General features: G+C 27.4%; 2 protein-coding genes across 2 annotated transcripts; both read left to right on the plus strand.

The window, feature by feature from the left end:
- Positions 1-14,585: 14,585 nt before the first annotated feature.
- LOC115033415 lies at positions 14,586-15,148 on the plus strand. The gene is made up of 2 exons (XM_029485902.1): positions 14,586-14,843; positions 14,939-15,148. The coding sequence occupies exons 1-2, from the start codon at positions 14,683-14,685 to the stop codon at positions 15,132-15,134; spliced, it is 357 nt and encodes a 118-aa protein (XP_029341762.1). The 5' UTR covers positions 14,586-14,682; the 3' UTR covers positions 15,135-15,148.
- Positions 15,149-15,168: 20 nt separating this feature from the next.
- LOC100574208 (cingulin-like protein 1) lies at positions 15,169-22,391 on the plus strand. Its single transcript, XM_029485901.1, has 6 exons — positions 15,169-17,131; positions 18,023-18,675; positions 18,769-18,970; positions 19,059-19,278; positions 21,467-21,682; positions 21,980-22,391. Exons 1-5 carry the CDS (start codon positions 15,828-15,830, stop codon positions 21,659-21,661), a joined length of 2,574 nt encoding a protein of 857 aa, XP_029341761.1. The 5' UTR covers positions 15,169-15,827; the 3' UTR covers positions 21,662-21,682; positions 21,980-22,391.
- The last annotated feature ends 909 nt before the right edge of the window (positions 22,392-23,300 follow it).

Below are 23,300 nucleotides of genomic sequence, written 5' to 3' on the forward strand. Positions count from 1 at the left end.
TTAAATGAATTTATTATTTAAAAAAATGATTATTACACTTTAATTAAAAATAAATATAAGAACACCATAAACAATAGGTTACAGGAATTTGCATGGTAATTCATTTTTATATTTTTCATAATGATACAAGCCCAAAAATACAAATCTATGTAAGATAAAATGTGCAAAAAATGTAATAATATTGATTAGATAAGAGCAATGAAAAAAATAAAATAAAAGTGCTCCCAAAAAAACTATGGCTAATTTAGGAAAGAAGACTTCACATTCACAGCCCTCATAATATTGTGAGCGATCAGTAAGATATTAATTTTATTAGATAAGAATTAATGGCGGAGCGAGAATGGCGTAACGACACTTTAAAACTAACAAGATATAGCTAGTAGTATTTTAGGGGAGTGAATTTTTCCTGAAATTATATTTCAGAGGGAACCTATAATGGACCTATGTCTACCAGACTAGATAGTCCGACTGAGTCAACTATTGGTAAGCATTCGTCAACAGCCAAAATTTCCTCTGGACATTTGAACATGCAAAGGCACACGCTCAGAAGTTGGATTCCAAAGTCTACCGGTAGGTCTGGAATATTTATAAAATTATAATAATATATTGTAGTTTTGTTCAAGCATTCAATAGTGGATACAAAATCACCGTACAATGCAATTTGAAAATAGATAAGTATAAATTCAATGTACATATTTTGTGCGAAAATTTCATATAATTTTATGATGCAATAAAACGTATACGATGTTTGCCATTTTCCATCGAACAATTCTAAATTGATCGAAATATTATGTTTATATACCCACTTACATATAATAGACCATACACGGCGTTGTGGAGCACGCACGCTAAAGTTCTTACCACGTATATGGTATATAAATTTACAATATACTTGGGCGGTGGCGTAAATGCAGTTCTCCTTACGATGTCACCATAACGACCAGTTTTATTTGTCCGTATAAATTATATTATTAGATGCATTGCTTGTATACGTACGTATATTTTAATATCATAAATCGTAAGATTTAAGTTACTGCCTAGCATTATATTATAGTGACTGCAGTCTGCCGCATATAAGATGCGTTTTTACAATAGTACCTACTTAGATGCAATTTACGTGCGATAATAACACTATAATACATAATAATAATATTATTGTCAATGAAAATATTATTATATAAGATAAAGACACATACAGAGAGTACCTGTTATATATTGTGGGGGGGGGGGGGGTATTTTTTGATTAATTGTTATGAAAAGCTTCACCGTTTAGGTCATACAAACTAGGAGACATTAACAGGGTGTCAAAAATAGGAATCCTCAGTAGGTACTACAGACTTTTCTCAATAATTATACAAAACTAACGAAAAACTACGTTACATCAATTTTTGACAATATTGATTATATTTTTAGTTGTTATTCAAATAGAATAACAAAATTATCATATAAACTTCAGATACGCGTTTTCAACTAACAGTTTTCGAAATCAACCATTGAAAATACATAAATGTAACAAACATTAAAAATTAAATCTCGATAGTAGTTTTTTGCGGAAAAGTTATCCTGAAACTTATTCAGAAAACTATTAAAGGGATGGCAGTATGGCACACATTTATGTGTACACCTGTAAAATCAATAAGACTACAAGTTGAAAAAAATTTCCTACAACAAACAAACCAAATGTTATTACTACAACTCTTTTCGGGTATTATTCGCTTAAGAATGCGGTGCGCTAAATATTTTGCTCGAGTGCACGAGTTTTAAATTTATATCCTAATCTTTTTTTTATGAACAAAAAGTTTCATAATATAATTGTTATAAATTTTGATCATCATAATTTAAAAAAAAAATATGAACATAAATAATGAAGTAAAAAATAATAAGCTTTTCGTCTAACTTTTAATAATAATTAGTAACCCTCCTAAAGTCCTAAATGTCTATATACCTACCTCGTTCAAAAATGAATTATTAAAATATAATCATTTATAAAAAAAAAAACTAAATTATCATAATCCAATGAAATGAACGAGTTTTAGTTTTTTTTTTTTTTTGTAATTTTTTTTATAGTCTTCTGCAAAGTTGTACCTATTCTGATATAATATTATTTTCTGATACGATTCAAACTATAGTTACAGTCACGTAATTATATTATTATAAAAAAAACATTAACGATGAGTTAACTTAATCAAATATAATAGTATACAACTGATGTAGTCAGTAAAATGAAAAAGTCGTCCATTTTTACCTTGAAACGATACAGGATTCAAATGAAAAAAAAAAGGAACACAAAAAATACCATTTTGGGGAGGGTGACTCCTGCATTTGAACAGATGTGTAATTCTCAATTCGTATAATATATTTTTATATTCCATGGATATAAAAATAAATTAATACGATTACAATGATAAATTAATTATTATACAAGTAGGTGCGAACACGTCATATGATAATTAATATGGATTGAAAATGTGTTTAAATTCAAATGCGTTTATGCACTTTTATGTTTTTTGTTACCTTGTTGTATTTTGTTTTTTTAATATTTGCAACTTATTTAATATGATATGCACTTCTGCTTAGTTTTTTTACGATTATATACGACAGTTATCACACGTATTTAACTTACTTGATTGGTTGCAGTTTTCAGATGATGATCATAACATTTTGAATGCTATTATGATTCGTTTCGTTGTTTTGAAAAACACTTACCCATTTGTCCCATCCAAATTTATATCTGGTACCTATCTAGTTCTTAGATTCTGAGTGGAACGATGAATGTATTGATTTTACAATGATGCGTGTTTTTTTATTTTTTTTTCATTTTTTAAAATTTATTTATTTTTGTGTCTGTCATCACGGTTTGGGGCAGTAAAACTGCTTCGATTTTCTTCAACAGTACCTTGTTTGATGGGAAAGTGAATCTAGTTGATGCAATCAGAAGGTCAAAATTTGAAATTTCCAATAGTTTTCAAAAGCACCCTGAAAAACAAAAGAAAAATTAAAGAAAAACGGGAATTTTTACGCAAAAGCTGTTTTCGAGAAAATCGATTTTGGTTTTTGGTGTAACTTTAAAACAAATAACCGTATAGATACATGCAATTTTCACTGGTTGTTTATATTTCCATTTTCTATACATAATACAATTTTCTAAATATTTTGATTTGTTTTAAACTGTTTAGGGACATTTTCAGTTTCCAATTGTATTAGTTTTTTTTTCTATGAATGTCAATAAAACTTTATTTGTCGAGTAAAAATACTTGAAAATTTAATACATGGCTCTACTGTATTGTTACAATGACATTTGAAAAATATTAAAAATCCTTAGTCACAGTTTTTTTTTTATTAGCATTTAAAGTTCAAAAATTGACAAAAAATGTAAAAATCACGAAAATTAGCAAATTATTTTGAGTTAAGAATTCAAAAAAAATTTCTTTTTAAATCTAAGATTTGATAATGTATTACAAGATTCCACATAATATTGTCTACCTTTATCAAAAAAAAAAATGTCTACAAGAAAGTCAAATCAAATTTTTATGGGCGTTTGAAATTCATATTTTTACAACATTTGATATTCGCTGGATTTCTCATGTGACGATTTACTTACTATATTGTAATTAAAAAACGAATGATTGTAGATACTTAAAAATTTCACTGAATGTTTATATATGCATTTGCTATATACGATAAAATGTTGAAAATAATTTGAGTCTTTTTGAGCTGTTTACGGACATGGTCAGTTTTCTGTTTTTTTAGTTTTTTTTTCTATAAATATTTTATCTGTTGGGCCAAAAAGTGTAAACATTTAATACAAGGCTCCTGATATATTGTTACAATAGCAGTTGAAAAATATTAAAAATATATAGGCACAATTTTTTTTTATAAGCATTTAAAGATCGAATTTTGACAAAATTTATCATATTTTAATTTGAATAATTATTTTGTAGTGAAAAATGTATAAAATGTTCAACTTTTGTATCTAAGAATTGAAAATCCAGAACAAGATTCCACGTAAGTAATTAATTCTGTTACCAAAAAATCTAAAAAATACATTAACACAGTTTATTTTTATAGTCATTTTAAGTTCAAATTTGGACGAAATTACATATTAAGAACCTGGAATAACTATTTTAGTTATTTTGTTGTGATTGTATAATAAATTTCGTGGGTATACTTGAAACTTTTTAAGTATACTATTATATATCTATGATAGTATCATGATTTGTTGTTGATGTATAACGCGTTATAAGTACCTAATGAATATTAGGATATGATTAATTTGGAATTTATTATAGGTACCTAGTATAGGTAAAATTTTTTTTAATACCATATATAATATTATGTCTTATACCTAGACTGATATACCGTTTCCGCTCAGAATTGTTTTTCTTATACAATGATATTATATCATTGAATTCAAATTGAATACCATCCATTAAACAGTGACCCACTTGTAATTTACTATACAGCAGAGCGACATCCACTTACCCACCTTTTTATTTTTATTAAAACTAAAAATTCGTTGTACCTACTTTACTATGTACCCAATCCTAAATTGATATACAATTTGTATTCGTATTGGCACTTTTGAAATGTAAATATGTCAAACTGACATCTCAATAATCCAACATTTAAAAGATTAAAGCAATTCAGATATTACAATATACCAACAAATGATCCCAATAATATCATTATTTTGTTTAACATTAATCTATATGACTATATTACATGGGTTTATCAAAATTAAACGTTTACTCAATTATAATACGCTCATAAATAATAAACATTGACATGCATAACGCGTAATAATATTATAATATATAAATATTATTTTCGACAAAGCCTAAGACCAACGTTTTCGAAATCAAAATATATTGGAAATAACCTGAAAATTGTATAGCTCAAGCAATAGCAAATTATATTTAGAGCAAAAATGTACTCACCTAATCAACAATATTTATTTTAGGTTTAATTATACTGTTAAAAAAAAAAAAGTTTTGTTATATGTTAAAACTCACACTTTTTAAATCTGTAATACCATTGCAATCGTATTTTAAATGTATAATATATATATATATTTTATATTTATGTTATTTTACTTGAAGAGAACGAAAAATCAATGTAACGCTGGCATAGTATTATAAATTTTTTTTAACACTGTAAAATAATGATTAGCTTATCAATAAAAAAATGATTCTAAGTGGATCTCACTATACAATTATGAACACACGGCGTTACGAGTAGGCTTTTTGAGTACACCGCTGTCGTAGGTCTATTTTCAGGCTTAACAATATTATTAAAACAAAAAAAAAAAAATACATCAGATGATATTCTGTTAAGTGATATGCGTTATTTTTTATATTTTATGGCATAACTGAAATTTAATATTAAAATGTACCATACAGTTTTATTAAAACGTCAGCAGTTCTAGCTATATTTTATTGCACTGAATATAATATAATCATTTATCATCAGATTGTGTTTACATATGTAGATCACATAATATATTTTAATAGTTTTGATACACTTCCCATAATTCACCCCATATCACCATACTGAAACTATAAATCTACGCCTTATTATAGTAACTATATACTTATTACTAACCTCCAATCTCTTTTTGTACATCCTACACTTCCACAATTAAATGTCACCTTAAGTACGGTTACGTTTTCATCACCTATTTGACTTTGAAGGATTTTCAATCCAAGCGACTGACCACTAAGACCTGTGATGATTTAAAAATAAGCATGTATGTTGTTATTGATAAAACTTCACCTTATAATAATATATTAACTAAGTTGGTATAGTGAGCTATTTTAAATGAATAATAATTAAAGGGATTTGGAATAGCGACTTCTTTTATCCTATCTTTTATTACCTATTTAAAGCATATAATTATTACGATTGATTGGGATCGTGAGTATAGATTTATAAACGAAGGGTATAATGGTTTATGATGCACCTGAGTCTGCGTGTCTTTATTAACTTGTCGTTGATGATGATTTTATTATTGAAATTGTGTGAGTATATATTATTATAACTATTTACCTGGTTGATGTTGCTTGACTTGAACAATGATAGAATTTGAAAAGAGAGTATTAACGATGTTAGTTTTCTTGAAATGATGTAAGTACAATTTTTGGTTTGAAATGAAAGTTATTTTAATAATTCACAACAAGATATTATAAGATTTGAAATGAGTTCGTTAAGTTAATAATCGCTTTATAATTTTGGTAGCGAAATAAGACGATGCGTGTGATACTGCATGAGGCAGTTTTGGTTATTATGAACAGACACAAAGAAAACTTTTCAAAATTTTTCATCTAAAGAGACGTAATTCGCTGTTTTTTTTTTTTGTAAATTTTTTTATTTTGAAAGAAGAATTTTGATAAGTGGAGGAAGTCCAAGTTTATTAAAATTAGTTATAGTTTAATCTAAAAATGAAATGATTATGAATCTAAACTGTTTCAAAGTGTAAACTTTTACAAAATCCTAATTGCTTATCCTTATTAAATCCATACGTTGGAATAAAAATAATTTTTTTTTTTAAGGAAAAACATTCAGTTTCGTCCCTAGAAATCTACATAATCTTAAAAAGTTAGCCATAATATCCTAACATTCAAACAAATTACTTTTATAAAGTTTTAACATGGATTCATTATTTTTTTGTGGTGGAATTACTGTAAAATTAACCCTGAAAACCTGTAAGTAAATTAATATCATCGTGATTACAATTAAACCAAACTCTGCCGTAGTCCCATGTTAATAAGTTATGAACAGGTTTATTTTTTATTTAGAATCTCATCCACTACGGTCTTAATATAAAATGTTGTTCTAAGCCAAACTGTTTTGTTTATATACATAAATATGTATCTCAAATATTAGCTATTTAAAAATAATTTTAACCGAAAACCAAGATAGTTAATTCACATATTGTCAAGATAGAACTGCATTTTTTTAAGCTACAACTCACCTGCGTAGCTGCGTTTGACACTATAATAAGAAAACGGTTTGCTAATGGAACTAAATAAAAGTGGAAATTGCTCTACTAAGCAGTAGGAGTCAATTTTAGTGTAGGTATTTCGTCATTGAGTAAGTCTCTGTAATGGATGTGTTACATACGTTTGAATCCAATGATAAATCGTTGCATACGAAAATCGATTCTGAGTGAAGGAAGTTCTGGCAGCCTATAATTATCATATAATTAGTATATTGCTATTAATTATTACCTATAGTAATTTATTTTACTATTTATAATGATACGGTATAAACATTTAACTAAAATTAATAGGCGATAGTATATAGTTAAGCCAAATGTATTGAAAATTCCGTTGCATATAGTAAATAAACAATATACGAAACAGTTTTAAGTGTCCACGAATAATGATTTTGTATTCCAACTAAATATAATATGTATCATCGTTATTTTATGTTTAAATATTTAATTATGTAGAGATTTGAACTTCAATTGTCTACACAGAAATTTGTGATTATGTTTCTTTTTAAATTACTAAAATAAAATATTATGAGGAACCAACCTTGTATTAAATGTTCAGACTTATGACCAGGTGAGATATTTTGTATCGATATTTAAATAAAAACATTGTTAAAGTTAAATGTCAATAAATAGCTAAGACGGATATTTGTTTTCAAGTTAAAGCAAAAAAATTAAATGTATTTCGTCAAAAACTAGTTTTCCTAAAAATTCCAGTTTTTTTTTCCAAATTATGCTGGGTAAATACCGTGAGTTTTTCAGTTGTAACCTCTCAAAAGTACAACTACTCAAAGTTGAAAACATTTTTCTTCTATTTTTCATGTACCAATATTTGGACGAATAAAACACACATCATTGTAAAATCAATACATTTATCGCTCCTTCGGAATCTAATTAAGTTGGTATCAATGTATCGTAATATAATTTAAACATTATTGAACAAATACAATTTTACTTAACTCTACTCTTTCTTGTATAAATTCCTCGGTACAAACAATAATTAACTTAATATAATACCTGTACAATTATATACGTTATTAACAAAATTCCAAAGTAGCGTTTGACGCATTCAAATTTCAAATAATATTGTGTTATGATAAAAATAAATTTTAAAATAATTTAATTTGGTTTGAAGTTTCGACATTAACATTGATAGTGTATTATTAATAATATATTAATATGATTTTTGATTTTATTATATGTATATTGCTATTGCCTTATGGTAATATTGTAGGTTAAATTAATAGCTACCAAAACATCAGATTTAATATATTATTGATTGTTTTAATAGTACATAATATTTATATCACAATTTATTTTTGTAATTAAGCTTTTGAGTCTAGTACATAACGTAGATCAGTGTGAACAAGTTGGTAGTATAAATAGGCAATGGCTTTAAGTTAAGCTAAATATTTTTAAAATGTCATTGTATAGGACGTAGGTATACAGTTAAATAAAATAATATAGGTACGTACAAATTACAAGGTCTTACGAAAATGTTTGAGTTAGAACAAAATAACTACATTGCGTATAAGCAAGTGTACTTTTAAAGACAATATAATACGTGAGAGGAAGCACAAAAAGGGAATACAATTTTGAAATTTAGATCATGTCTGGAAAAAGGTAGGTAGCATAAATGTTGAATATTTAAAGTCTCTGGTTTTGAGAAAAAATTATGTTATTCATTACTTTTTTTTTTTTTCAATGCTATATGTGAATTTTTTAGTTTTGACTAACTGACATAATATGTCATATTATGAACTTGAACAGATTTTTTATCAAATACTACTCTCAAAGTAGAAAATTGAAATATTTTTACTACCATTAAAAGCACAGGCCAAAGAAAATAAAAAACAAAAATTAATTTAAAAAAACCTCATAATATCTTTGTAAATCCAATACATTCATAGCTCCATTCCACTCAGAATCTGAAACACATTTTAGTTACTAAACCAAAGTAAATTTATGCTTATTATGATATAACAATTATCCTCACTCTTTATTATTTATAATATTATAAGTTGTCCTCGAAAGCTTGAAATATTATTGTTATTATTCGAAACTTTTAAAAGCAGTACCATTATGAGCAATATAAACTACTAAAAGCGCCGTGCACAACTTTCATCTTGACTAAAAATCATTATTACAAAATGGGTTAATATAAAACGTCCCGGAAACTTTTAAATTAATTAGAAATAGCACTTACGCAGAAGGATCTAATTACACATGGACGTAATCGTACTTTATTAATTAATAATATATTAACGGTTTTAATTTGGTTTCTTATTAACCATCTCACCGAAGATAAAATGATCTCGCAATCTATTTAAAGATGTGTTATTATTATGTATTATAAAAGTAAAATTGTGCTACACAAAATACATTCTAATATTAAAACAAAACTGTTTACTTTATAATACTTTTGACAGTATTGTGAAAACTATTTTTTTCGAAAAATATACATACTTAAATATGGTTGCGTTTACTGTTTCAAATCAATCGAATGTGCACGTGTCTTTACACACGTCTCAGATATACGACAAAAATAGGTCCGAAAAGGACGATCGCAAAGAGTATAATCTTGGCAATGAAACATGTTACTTTTAGCAAAAACAACCCTGTGAGAAGCCACCACAACCCATATTTCAAAGTGATTTTTTGAGCTAAAACATTGCTCGTAATAGTTAAAGAAAACCTACATCTATCAAACTTACTTAACAAGATCACACATTTTATGTTATTAAATAGGTACATACATCAGATCGTGTGCGTCACACATTATCATAGTATTGTCCTTAAATGCATTATTTTCCAGTCTCCGAAATAAGGTTATGTATAAAAATATGCGATTTATAAGTATTTATACGAAAATTGTTTCAATCATATATAGATAAAATGTAGACGAAAAATAATAAAAAAAAAAAAAAAAAAAAAATAATAATAAAATACGCGCGTTATATATGCGTATATATGCGTTGCGTATATAAAGATAATAATATTCGATAACAGATAATTCATTCAAAATCTATAAAGACAAGATAACAGAAAATACTTGAAATATGTATTTATATAAAATTTAACCACATGTCCTTACTCCTTATGTGTTTAGATAACAAACAAAAAACAGATATTTTTTATTCAATTTAAAACTTGTGAAAAATCAAAATGTTATATTATAATAGTTAAATAGTGTTAAATTTAAGTATTGGATTAAAACTAACTCACGATAAAATAATTATTGTTTGTTTAATTCACTTCCTCGGATACATCAAAATACCTATGTACCTAATATGTAAGTATACATGGTTTCGTTACGAATGATATTTTATCACTTTAAGAAAAACTTGATTTTTTTTTTGCTTATAGAATCTAATTAGAATTTCTTATTTGATAATTTATTTAATTATACCATTTGTTTTAAGATTTTGAGTTTTGAAAAGCAGAATTCAATGTGACCTAAATAAAGTCTTCCGGTTTCAAATAAAAAAAATAATAATAATAATAATAAAAAACTAACTACTCTACGACGCGAAAGAGTTTTTCCCGCGAGGCATATTTTTGTACAAAATATACAGTGGCTCAAACGGCATTAATTAATTTATAAATCCTAATTTAAAATAATAAAATTCAAAACTGTAACCAAACAATTATTTTATATTGTAATTTAAATAAAAATCAAGAATATTACGTTTGTTATACCACGATAATCTATAATTATACTAGTAGCGATGATTTTTTTCAATGAGAATGTTTTAATTTTATAATTAAATATAAAGACAAATATTAATCAATCAAGTTAAGTGTCACTAATGGATGGCTTCTTAATCAACCTTTCATGAGTTTTTTTTTTACCTTTATCCCATAAGCCTAATGTGTACATTTGTATAGATTTTATATTTCAAATAAAAACAATTAAAATAATAAAAATAATAATTAAATATGACATGTGGCCGGCTGTAAACACTTTGATTCGCAAAAAACGAAAAATTAAACACAGAATATATATGTGCTACTAAAAACACATAATATGTAATAAATGTACATATATTATTATAAATTTAACTTGAAATGAAATAGAATAAATAGACAACAACTTGAAAATTAACACCCCCAAAATAAAGTTAAAAATCTTATGTCATAAAAATTTATCTGAAAAATTATCTCAGATAGCCATCCTATTTTCTTAAATAGATAAAAAAAAATACTTAAAATTATTTTTTATCTAGATAATAATGCATAACACTACTTAATAGTACGTATATAGCAACTAATATTTATTATAAATGGTATAGAAATATAAACGTATAATAATAAATAAGGAATACATAATTATATATAATTAAAAAAAAAAAAAATGTTATATTTTTTGTATAAATCAAACTTATAATATTAGAATTGAAAAAATATTATACAATCCATGCAAATTGCAAGTTATGAGCATTTGGAAACTGTACTTACATTTTTTTTTAAATTATAAAATTACCATAATACATGTTTTGAAAATAAAATATATAAAAGCCTCAGAGATGCTCTAGAACAGCAATTGATATTTTTGAAGGGCTACATTAGGAATCTTAAATTTGCAGACGACGGTAAAAACCAATGAACAAACATGATAAATTACAACACTAGAACGTATAATATTAATGGTTTTTGCTTTTTTTTTCTTGTCTGCGGGCTGGATAAAATTTGCCCGTGGGTCGCTATGTTGCGTGCATTTCGCCATTAGATGACCCCTACTCTAGATAATAATGAATATTCTTATATTTAAATTTAACTATTTGTATGTTCACTCTATTTAAAAAAATAACAGAGTTAAATGGATTATTGTGAATGTAAAATTTGCTTGTGGTACTTTAGTAAGACGGAGACAACTTGCGTGTTCCTCTTAAATAATTAAATCATTTATATAAATTAAAATGAATATTATATATTTGTAGAGACTATATTTAAACTCTTGAAAATATTATTTGCAATAGTCGTTGTTGTGTAGGTGAGCTCTATGAATAATTACAAAATAACTCAAAAATCTTAAAAAAAAACAAACTGTTGTGAATGACTTATGCAGTGGGTGGCGAACTGAACATTTTCCAGAGAAACGTTACAAATATCCCAAGTAATATTGCATAATAATGTATTAATATAATATGACCAATTATATTTCAGATCATTATTGACTATCTAATGAGTACCTATATCATATTACATTTACTAGGGACCTCACTGCCATGGCTACCACCGGTGCTCTATTTAAGAAAAATCTCAGAGGCAATAATTGCCTTTGAAATTACCAGTCACCATGCAATTGGCCTTATGACTATGTTGCAATAAGTTACAGAATTTAATTAGGACATTTCGGATATTTAATTGGCCAAAATTAAAAATACGTAGGTACATGTTCTGTATTTTTCTAAAACGCAGTAGGTATATAAAAAAATCCACTCATATCTGTTCGAATATTGTGTTCCTAACTATCAATCCACAAAATAATATTACCTATGTATTATTATATTTATATTGTCATCACTGTTGGCCTAGCTATTTCATACTTTATGTATCAAAATATCAAACAATCAATTATTATTAACCATTGTTACCCATATTATAGTCATAGTATAATTATATTTATAAAAATATTCAATAGACTTTTATTGTTATTTATACAAGTAATATATTATTATTATGAAGAAACACTCGAACATATTTAGTGGAGTATATTACCATATTGAAGAATTAATACAAATAAAGAAAATATATGTAGGTAGATACAAATGTAGTGATATTTAGAACATTTATACACAACTAGCATATGTACTATAAAGTGTACAACTATTCAGGAATAGTTTCAATACTTTTTTGCTTTTCAATTTCGTAATGAAAATAAAAAAATATCATCCACTAAACGATCAACAAATAGATTATCAATATTGATAACACTAATCTCTTTCATTGTTAAAACATTGCATATCAATTTGTAGTCCTCGAATGACATATTAATATATTACTATTATAGTTAACATAAGTCATAAGTAGGCATATATAATAATATGTTCAGTATGAATAATTTTTATACAATATGTATAAGGGATCTACAATGGTTTAAAAAAAAAAAATTGAAAATCAAAATCACAATCAGAATAATAGTAATTCAAGCAAAGAAATTCTCCATTATACAATCTTGGTTTAAAATTCTAGAAAAAAGCTCAACAATATAATATACGCGGGTACACAACTTATGGGTATGTATATAATATATTATATTATATACGACCGCGAGCACACACTTAATACGGTTCGTTTACTGCGGTCGACAAGGCCCTAACCGAACGGAAGAAAAATGCTTTTCTACTTGCCACGAGGTGGTCCGGTCGACATGAGCGCGTGTGGCTTAAGGGTTTGGTGAAAGGGATGGTAGTCACCCCCTCTCCTCCCCACAAAGCGTATATTTTCGTCTCGCTGCGTCAAGTGCGCGCGACCTCACACGACCGATTTTCAATTTTGTGTAATACACACGATATATAGTGATGTTTATACAAATATCGAATGCGCACCCCCTCGGTCGATCATATATTATATTATTACGCTTTACGTATAGAAGTTTTTTTTTTGTTTTTTTTTGCCAAAGGTGCGTATTCATTTATACATTTTATTTTTCTTAACTTGCAACACGAACGTATAGGTATGATATTATTATGTAAATCGTAAGGAAGCGGTCGCTGTTAGATTTTATTACATTGCGTCCGCACGTGCAAGCATATATTATACTTTATTTGCGGCGAATCGACCGCGACGATTACACCGCATTATTTAAACGCCGTAGGTACCTACTGCGAAACAGTCATATTTTCCAGACGTATCCAAAGTCTGGGATCAGACGATACCCATTTTTTGAGCTGGGTAGTTTAGGTATCGAAAAAAAATGGTATTTATATTCATATTTGAAACAGTTGTATGTTGTAGCTAATATTATACAAAATACTTGATTCTTTTAGAATTAAAAAAAGATATTTGCGAGATTGAGACGTATCAAGAATAATATTCGAGATACATCAAAGATAATATAAGATTAAAAGCATCCAGATACTTACAAAGGATATAATATTATGACCGTTCATAAAAAACCTATACATACTATTATATTCTGGCTTTCAACTAATAATTACAGGACACGTACAATGTCAGTGGTGAGGTGTAATCGCCACCAACATACGCAAGTAGGTACATTAGAATGTAGAAAAAATAATTAAGTATACTTGGCTCAGTATAGCGAAAATCATAGCAACTAAAATAGTGGCTAAAGTACTCGGTATTCATACATATTTTGTTCTATGTAAAATTTTTTAAATGTGGAAATATTATTTATTGCGGATCTTGGTTTCCCACCAATAAAATTAATGATGTTACAAAATATTTATGTTTAGTCAATGATACTAACATAAATAAATGTTACCCTAACCTAGTTCAGTGTTGTTAAATGTCATTGAGTAGGTATTTAAAATCAAGTGTTTTCTAATACTAACATTTATTTTAACTAAGTACATTCAAGTATTACAGTATTTAATTTCCATAGACACTAATACATATGAAATAATATTTGAACGTGTTTGTTTTTTTTTTTTGTTTAAATGTTATCGGTTTTAAAATAATAATTGTTTTACGTATTTTAACTCAATTCATTGTAACACATTGCAATGAATGGTTATATTGAAGCGCAGTGTTTAGGCGCTTACCGTCTTTTGGTTAAGAATTATAATAAGTTATTTGATAAAAATTTGTGTTTAAAATCGGAAATCCAACATTCTCAACTAAACGTAAGAAGAAATAAAAAGTTATTTGAATTGAGAAAAAAGAGGTAACATTATTGGATAACTAAAATCGAATGTTTAATACATGTATACTCGTAATATCATATATCATACAGATCTAATATTTTATAAATCATTACAGTATTTATAATACTCTTCTATGTCGAATTAAACGTGAAAAATATCATTTAAAGAAAATAGAGCAGTTAAAATGTAAATTGTGTACAAAGGACTATGATATAAACACGCTGAAACATATACAAGACTTGGACAAGGAGAAAATAGAAGCATATAAGGCATGCTTATTTTATAATGTCCAGTCATATTATAGATATTAGAAAAATAATAAAATCTTATGTATTGTTTAGAAAAAACTAAAATTGATTTATGACAAATATCAATTCTGTAAAAATGAAAATATTTGTCAATGCTGTTCAAATGATAAATGTGAATCAGAACAACTATCGGTAGATTCAAAATGCGTATATGAAGATAAATCACTGGTAGATTCAAAATGTCCGTGTGCAAATAAATCTAATGAAGGTTCAATATGTTCATGTGAAGAGAAATCGAATGTGGATTCAAAATGTTCAAGTGAAAACAAACTGCTGATAGATTTAAAAATCCCAGACGAAGACAATTCACGGGCAGATTCAAAATGTCTGTGTGCAAATAAATCAAATGAAGGTTCAATATGTTCATGTGAAGAGAAATCGAATGTAGATTCAAAATGTTCGTGTGCAGACAAATTACTGTTAGAGAACTCAGTAGAACTTGCCTGTGAAGGTCAAATCTATGGAAACGTACAAGAGTTGCTGCTTGCGATTGATGAATATTGCAATTCAAAAACGTTATGTATTTCAATTTTAACAATATTACAACAATCAAAATCGAATATTTGCAATTTAACTGAAGAAAATGACAACATTAGAAATGATCTGTCACAATGTCAAAGTGATCTTGCATGTTATGTGAACAAATTAAACCAAGAAATAGAAAAGTCAAAAGAAAAAGATTATGAGATACGCTCGATGTACTCAGATAATACATATATGGCAGATGCGTTGAAAAAAATTTTAAAAGAGAATTCAAATTTAGAGAACCGATTACAACAAGTAACAGAAGAATTGTGTTCTATGAAAAAGGATCATGTAGAATTAATAAGTGATTGCAATGATGAATGCATATCAAGAGAAGTCTGTGAAAAGAAAAAGACACTTAAAAACAATATTAAAATTATAGATGGATTGGAATATAGTTTGTGTGATATGAAAGACCAGTTAATAGAAACAGAAAAATTGAAAATGAGTATACAAAATAACGAACTAAATAACAAATTGGAAATAGAAAATGACATAAAAAATTGTCATAAAATCGATGATCTCTGTAAACGAATTATTCAATTCGAAGCCGTTACTAAAGGTCTTGAGATGCAAAACAAAACACATATAGTAGAAATTGATAAACTAAAAGAAGCAAAATGTGTCGCAGAAAAAAAATTTAAAGAAAAAATTGAAGATCTCAATCGCACCATTCAAGAGTTAAGAAAAGAATTAGCCACTGCTAAATTAGATTCCGAAAAAACTGAAAAATACTTGAAAAATGAAAAAGACGTTGACAAAAAACGTTTTGAACAAAAAATTTGTAAACTGGAAACTGATATTGAGAACTTAGAAACTGAACTTAAGTTTTATAAAAGTGAATATGATTCATTAATGACAAAAAATCTGTTAAATGAAAAAGAACTTTCAAAATTCACTGAGATGGTTCAACGATTACAAACTCGCGAATTTGAATTGAATAAAGAAAACGAAGAAAACAAAGAACATGTGTCAACGCTATGTAAAAATGTGGATGTAATAGAACAACAACGTGAAGAAACAATACAAAAAAACAATGAATTGACAGATCAAAATGATAATTTAAGAGCGGAAAATGACGTACAGTGTAAAATTATCGAGGACTTGAATAATAAGGTCATATGTGTAGGAAAAAACGAATCAAGTGTGCGAAAAGATTTGGTTGTGCATAAAGAAAAACTAAGGAGAGCGGACGAAAAAATTACCAATTTGAATTCAGAAATGAGCCACGTTAAATGTGAATTTCACAAAACTTGTGCCAAATTGACTTGTACGGAACAAAAACTAAAGAATACAGAGAGTAAACTGAACGAAGAGATATGTCTAAAAGAAAAAATCACTGAGAAATATAGTAATATTGTCAATTGTCTGACTACGAATTGTGACATGAAGCAATCGATAAAGCCAATTTGTATATCTGCCGGATGTCAATATGACATATCAGCAGATGATAAACAGATCGGAGACTACTGCTGGTTATTTTTATTTTATTGTATTTTCGTATAATATTAATGATAGCACTACTGTTTAATGTATAATTTGTACGAAAGTGGTTGATTATTCAATGACATAATCATTATTACAAGGGAAGAGGACGCAGCTATTTTAGGGGTTCATTGAAATTAATTTGAATTTTTTTAAATTGTGATATGATTAGTTACCTACTTATTTAATGATATATATTCGCAATTTAGATTCTATACGGTTACAAATTATATTAATGAGGGCATGGAATGTATTAAATTTATATGTTGTGGTTTTTCGACAAGGCATTTGAGTTCAGTTTCCAATAAAAGAGTTTGTTTTTCATTGACAATAAGCAAAGTGCGAAATCAGACATTAACCCATTGTGGATTAGATTTGAAAAATAATTCTTTCTTGTATGGACATTGGACAAGTGTTTGTAGTATTTTCTAGAGTTGGAAGCGTGACCATTTATTCTTTTATGCATCACAAAATTGAACTCTGAATGTAGTATATAAAAAATGTTGACTTGTTAGTCAATAAAAGTAATTTTTAATATATTACTTTATTCAAAGTCCCATCAATAATATAATATTAATATATATTCATATAATAATAAGGGTATAGAATAATTTTTAAATAAAAATCATTATTTAAACAAATAATTTTTTTTTTTTTTTTATAAATGATTACATTTTTAAATATCTAGTAAATATTTATATTCGTTCTACTCGTGTACAATTTAGAAAAACCTATAACTTTGACCAACTTTTTATTATTTAATTAACATTGAACAATCAATTAATTTGTCATTTAATATTTGTTTATAATCTGCGACATGTTTATGTTTCGCATTTTTTTTTAATCAATTTAATGATATATTAACTGTTTAATATTTGCAGTTTTCCTGGTGAAAACAACATGTCGTGTAATATTACAAATTATGACGAACGGGGACTAAACTGTGAAAACACTTATTCAATTAAAATGACAAAGGAATCTTCTCATATTGGTATACAGACAAATTTGTGTTGTCCTGAAACTGGACCACCTATAGCCAATTGTGGAATGGTATCAGTAATTATTGACGAATCCTGTTCCAATGATAACGTCATGTGCTGCCCTGAACCGTGTGACACCAATAAATGTGACTTTGGCCAATGTGAATCAAATGACAGTTGCACGTGTCAATGTGAGACACCACCACTTGAGACAACATCTAAATTAGATTGTCATTCAGTTGACTGTTCGCGTTCTGACAAATCAGAACTCACGACATCGTGTGATTGTATTGCTCTTTTCTTGGAAAAAGAAAACTTAAAATCTCAACTGGCCGAGTCGACACAACTATTAGAACAATATGGAAAGGACGCAGAGAAAAAAATATGTGAAATTCAAGACGAACACTGCAAAAAGGAGTTTGATATGAATGAATCTTTCAATAGGAAAACATCACAATACAAAAAAGATATGGATGAACTTACCACACAATTGGAAGAATGCAAAGCAAAGATTTTGTGTATGGAAAAGGAATTAAATTGCTGTCTGGAAAGAGGTATATAATATTGATATTAATATGTTTACGTAAATTGGTCTGTACAAAAATAATTATTGTAATACAAATGTTTTGTGTGTAAAATTATAATAGAAAAGCGACTAAAAAAAGATATGGAAAAACTAAAGGAAGCTATAAAATGCAAAGATTCAAAAATCAATGATGAAGAAAATAAAATGAATACGATGTGTGAATGTTTGGAGGAATGTAAAAAACAATTCGAAACCCTGAAATGCTCATTGGAGTTGGAAAAATCCACAAAAGAAGAATTGGACAAACAATTAGAACACATAGTGTAAGAATCCTGAAACTGCGGCGCGTTTGATAAATTTAAACAAGTGTCATCAAGTGTATAATTTTGTTAATTTAATGAAAAATTACAGAGTTAAGCCCCAAAAGAATAATAGCATTAAGAAGTTAAAGACACCCGATAAAGTCGTGCGGAAAAACAAGGTATCAAAGAATTTTAAAAAAAATGTGCATGATCCTTGCGAAGATAAGAGATTGAGGTCGGGAGCCGACCATGACACGGGACACAAATTCCGTGGCGCCGAACAAGAAATGTATCGTCGTCATCGTGTTCGTCGTTTCAACGGCTATACCGTAAGACTGGCTGCATAAATTCTAGTCGTAGACAAAATTCCCCATGTCATTATTTTCGACTTAAAAGTTGCGGACAAGGGTTTTGATTTAGACATACCGATAGCGGACGAGAAGTTAATATAAGTTATTTTATTGTTTGTGTTTGTTAGTATAAACTTTGATCTGAATTGCTTATATGGAGTTAATTCAAGATGGTTCTTAAAATTGAAAATATTTTGTCACAAAACCTTCATAATATGTAATAATATTATTTTTTAAATTTACAAAAAAAATACGATTATCTATAGGCTTACTGCCTATGGAATACGAGTTACCACCTGTTTTTCGTGAAATAGTTATATATTTAATCAAGCTACATATGGATATGTACAAAAAATGGTAGATTGTTCTGAAAGTACTGAAAAAGCGTGAGGGGAAATATTTCTTGTCAATGATTTGCATTTTACATGTCATTTTTTAAGCACGTGATAACCTCAACTCTCATGGTTTTAATTACTTTATTCGCAACTATAGGAATTTAATGATGCTATAATTGTTAATATAGTTTAAATTAATAATATTAAAATAGGTTGTTTTTTTTAATGTAGTTAAGTATATAAAAGTATACTTTTTTATATTAATTATTAAAAATATTATTATTTTTTTATTCCTTAAAATTTACTACGATTTGTGAACACCGAATTAAAACATTTATTATTTAAAAAGGGGGAAAATAATTGCTACTAGAATCTCTATAATGGATCTGTTAAGTTTGAATTAAATGATAAATTATTGCAACGAAAAATGGTTCGGAGTAGATTAGGTATGTCAGCCAATTATCATACGAATAATATATTGCTATAAATTATTATATTCGTTTATTTTTTATTAGTAATACAGTTTAAATAACTATAAATAGAAAACAGCATACAATAAGTCTAAATGCTTTGAAAATTGCATTGTATATTTAAAATATTACCTAATATAAGTACGAAAAGTTTTAAATCTCCACGAAAAATATTTTTAAAATACAAGAAATTAATTTAAATCACTATTCATTATTTAAATATATAATTAAATGCAAATAGAACTTAAAATTACTATAAAAAAAATGTTCTGTTTCTAGTATGAACTACTTATAAGTAACAACTAACATTGAATAGCTATATTACATTTTCAAGCCTTACCTATCAAAATTGAATATTTTATAATTTTTTAAACACAAAATAGTTTGCAGATTCTTGCGATTTTTTAGAATTTCTTTCAAATCCTAAATTATAAAGCTTGTAAAAAAAAAAATATCGTGACCATGCATTATCAGTATTTTTGAATTGATATATGAAAATCTTATCAAAAATAGACTAAACAAAAAGATTATAAATGTGTAAGTACCTACAGTTATTATAAATTTAATTTATGATTCTAGGTTCATATACTTCTGTCTTAATAAATTAACTTTGATAAAATATATTGATTTATAAAATAAATAAGTTGAATTATCTATACCATTTGCCAATTTGTTTGTTTATAGTGAACGTTAACCAAAGTACCTACTGGTAATATTTAGTAATTTATCTTTAACGTAAGTCATAGCTATATATTTTTGCCCGATCTTAAACAAAAGTCATTAATAATCATATAATAGTTCCTTAAAAAAAATACCAATTAAGAAGTCATATTATGCTCTAAATTATGAGGCATAATGCACCACAAATTATACAAAAACACCATAATCGTCAAACTATTTTTCTCTACTCGAGTATGATTAAATGAATAGCATATTAATGAAAGTACTAAAACAAATTGTATGTTATCATCTAACGCAGTAATAATCAACTGGTAACTGGTGGGTCACAGTGGTACAATTAGAGGGGAGGGGACTGAGGTGCTTAGCGATTTAGCCTACCAAAAAATATCTCTTATTGGTTTAGACTTTAGATATAAGCCTCTTATGAGTTATTTTAAATTAATTATTAGGTGTGCTGTATCCCCCTGAATCTTAAACCTACTTGCACCTGTGGTGGGTCATACCTATAGGTACAGCCAATTATATACTCGAAAATAATTTTAATCCTCAATTTATAACATTATAAATTTATTCCAAGTCGGCCTAAAGTCTGGATAAATTTAATATAATATTATTGTATTAAAACGTAAAATAGCAAATTGTATGTGTTAATCGTAGTGTTAACCAACTTGTCGGTTTCAGCGGGACGACAGAAACTACTATCCGGCTCAAGTTCGTTCTGACCCGAAAGGACTTGGTTACGGTGATCCGGCGGCACATTCGCTGCCGCCTCAGTTCGTTGAATCGTTGCGGCAACAAGTGCGAAAAAATGTCGGATGTGACAACACCAATTGTTACGTAATGGGATGCTGCAGCAAACTCTATTTCCGGCATTAGGTCCTCGTGTGTGGTGCTTAGGTGTATATTATAATGCAGCGTGTTAATTAATCGGAAAATCAGCCAAACACTCCTTGCAGAGGATTTAGTGCGAACATTATTTTAATGCAATTTTATACAAAGGATATAACCCTCTTTATCATGATATATAATATAACATATTGTCATACATTCGATTTCATGAAAAAAACACATACGAAAATATTCGCACTGCATCATGGACTTGAGTAACTTTCCAATTAATTAACACAAGTACTATCTATACATACCTATTTTATATGCATAACTAATGTATATAATGATATATCATATACACAGTCATATCACGATTACGTACAGCACGATGTTAACATTGACCCGTCAAAGAGGATTGACTGCATATAAGCACGACGAGTTTAACTCACAAGAAAAATTATGAATGTACAGATTTCAGGGAAATTAACACGGATGTTCTTTTGATATTGGTTCTATAAAATCCAAAAACGAATGTATTTTAACTATAATTGTATCTATACTACACGTATGAACGTAAGCTTCACACTTTATATGATAGGCTACAACCAAATAAAACAATTAAGCTTGAGAATAGTTAATCTATTTTTTAAGTAAGCAAACAAAAATTGTATTTTTGGTGAATTTTATTCTATTTTTATTAAGGCCTTTCATCGTACTCGATATAATTAACTACGATTCTTCTGGTCAAAAGCCAATAAATTAAAATTATAACTTATTTATTGTTTTACTAATTATCTAAACCACCACTATACCATGTTAATATTAATAATGAATAATAATAAAATATTTATTGTATGCAGATATCGATACTTACCTAAAAGAGGTTTGGAAATAACAATAAATAACATTTATTCAATATAGTATGTAGACCAACATTTATAATATATTTAAAATCGTCTTTTATTCTTCCATCAATATAACACATACTTAATAATTTTTACCTAATTTTTAAGTTTAGTTAAATCCGGGAGGCTGGAGGTATCTTTTTAGTTTGCATCCGTAATCAGTACATTTTAAGTTTATGTATAGATAATATTAAAAGAATAGGCAAGTGGGGATACTTTGCAGTCTGATGTAAAGTAGGTTTTAAATGGGTCAAAGTTGAATTCAATGATAGACAATTATTGAATAGCGACGTTTCATAGCGACGACGGTCTGTATATTATTAATCAGTATGTTACAATATAGATATTATACTTATAGTTATTTATTTTACTATGACACATTAGAAATATAGTAGATTGAATAATTTTTGTTTTCGACCACATTGTATTGGAACATATAGTTATAGTAGTGTGTATAAAATATAATAATATTCCTGTATACTATATATATACGAGTGTGATCACGATTTATGGTAACACTAAATATCTCAGGTGCATGACCTTGTATTGAACTGGAGTTTTCGGGAAGTGATAGGGAGCACTTAAATACATATTTTCAGACCAGTTTCAAATTTTTAGCTCACTCGGTACGCGCATGCGCAATACAACTTACTTTTTTTTAAATGGCAACCCCAGTTTTTTTCTGCAGATTCAGGTAGAGTATTTATTTTTAAGCATTTTTTGTATCAACAGTTTTTTTCTATTTTCAAAATTGACCATGTTAGAGTAAGTCAAAATTT

This window comes from Acyrthosiphon pisum, chromosome X, assembly GCF_005508785.2.
Source record: "Acyrthosiphon pisum isolate AL4f chromosome X, pea_aphid_22Mar2018_4r6ur, whole genome shotgun sequence".
NCBI classification, from domain to species: Eukaryota; Metazoa; Arthropoda; class Insecta; order Hemiptera; family Aphididae; genus Acyrthosiphon; species Acyrthosiphon pisum.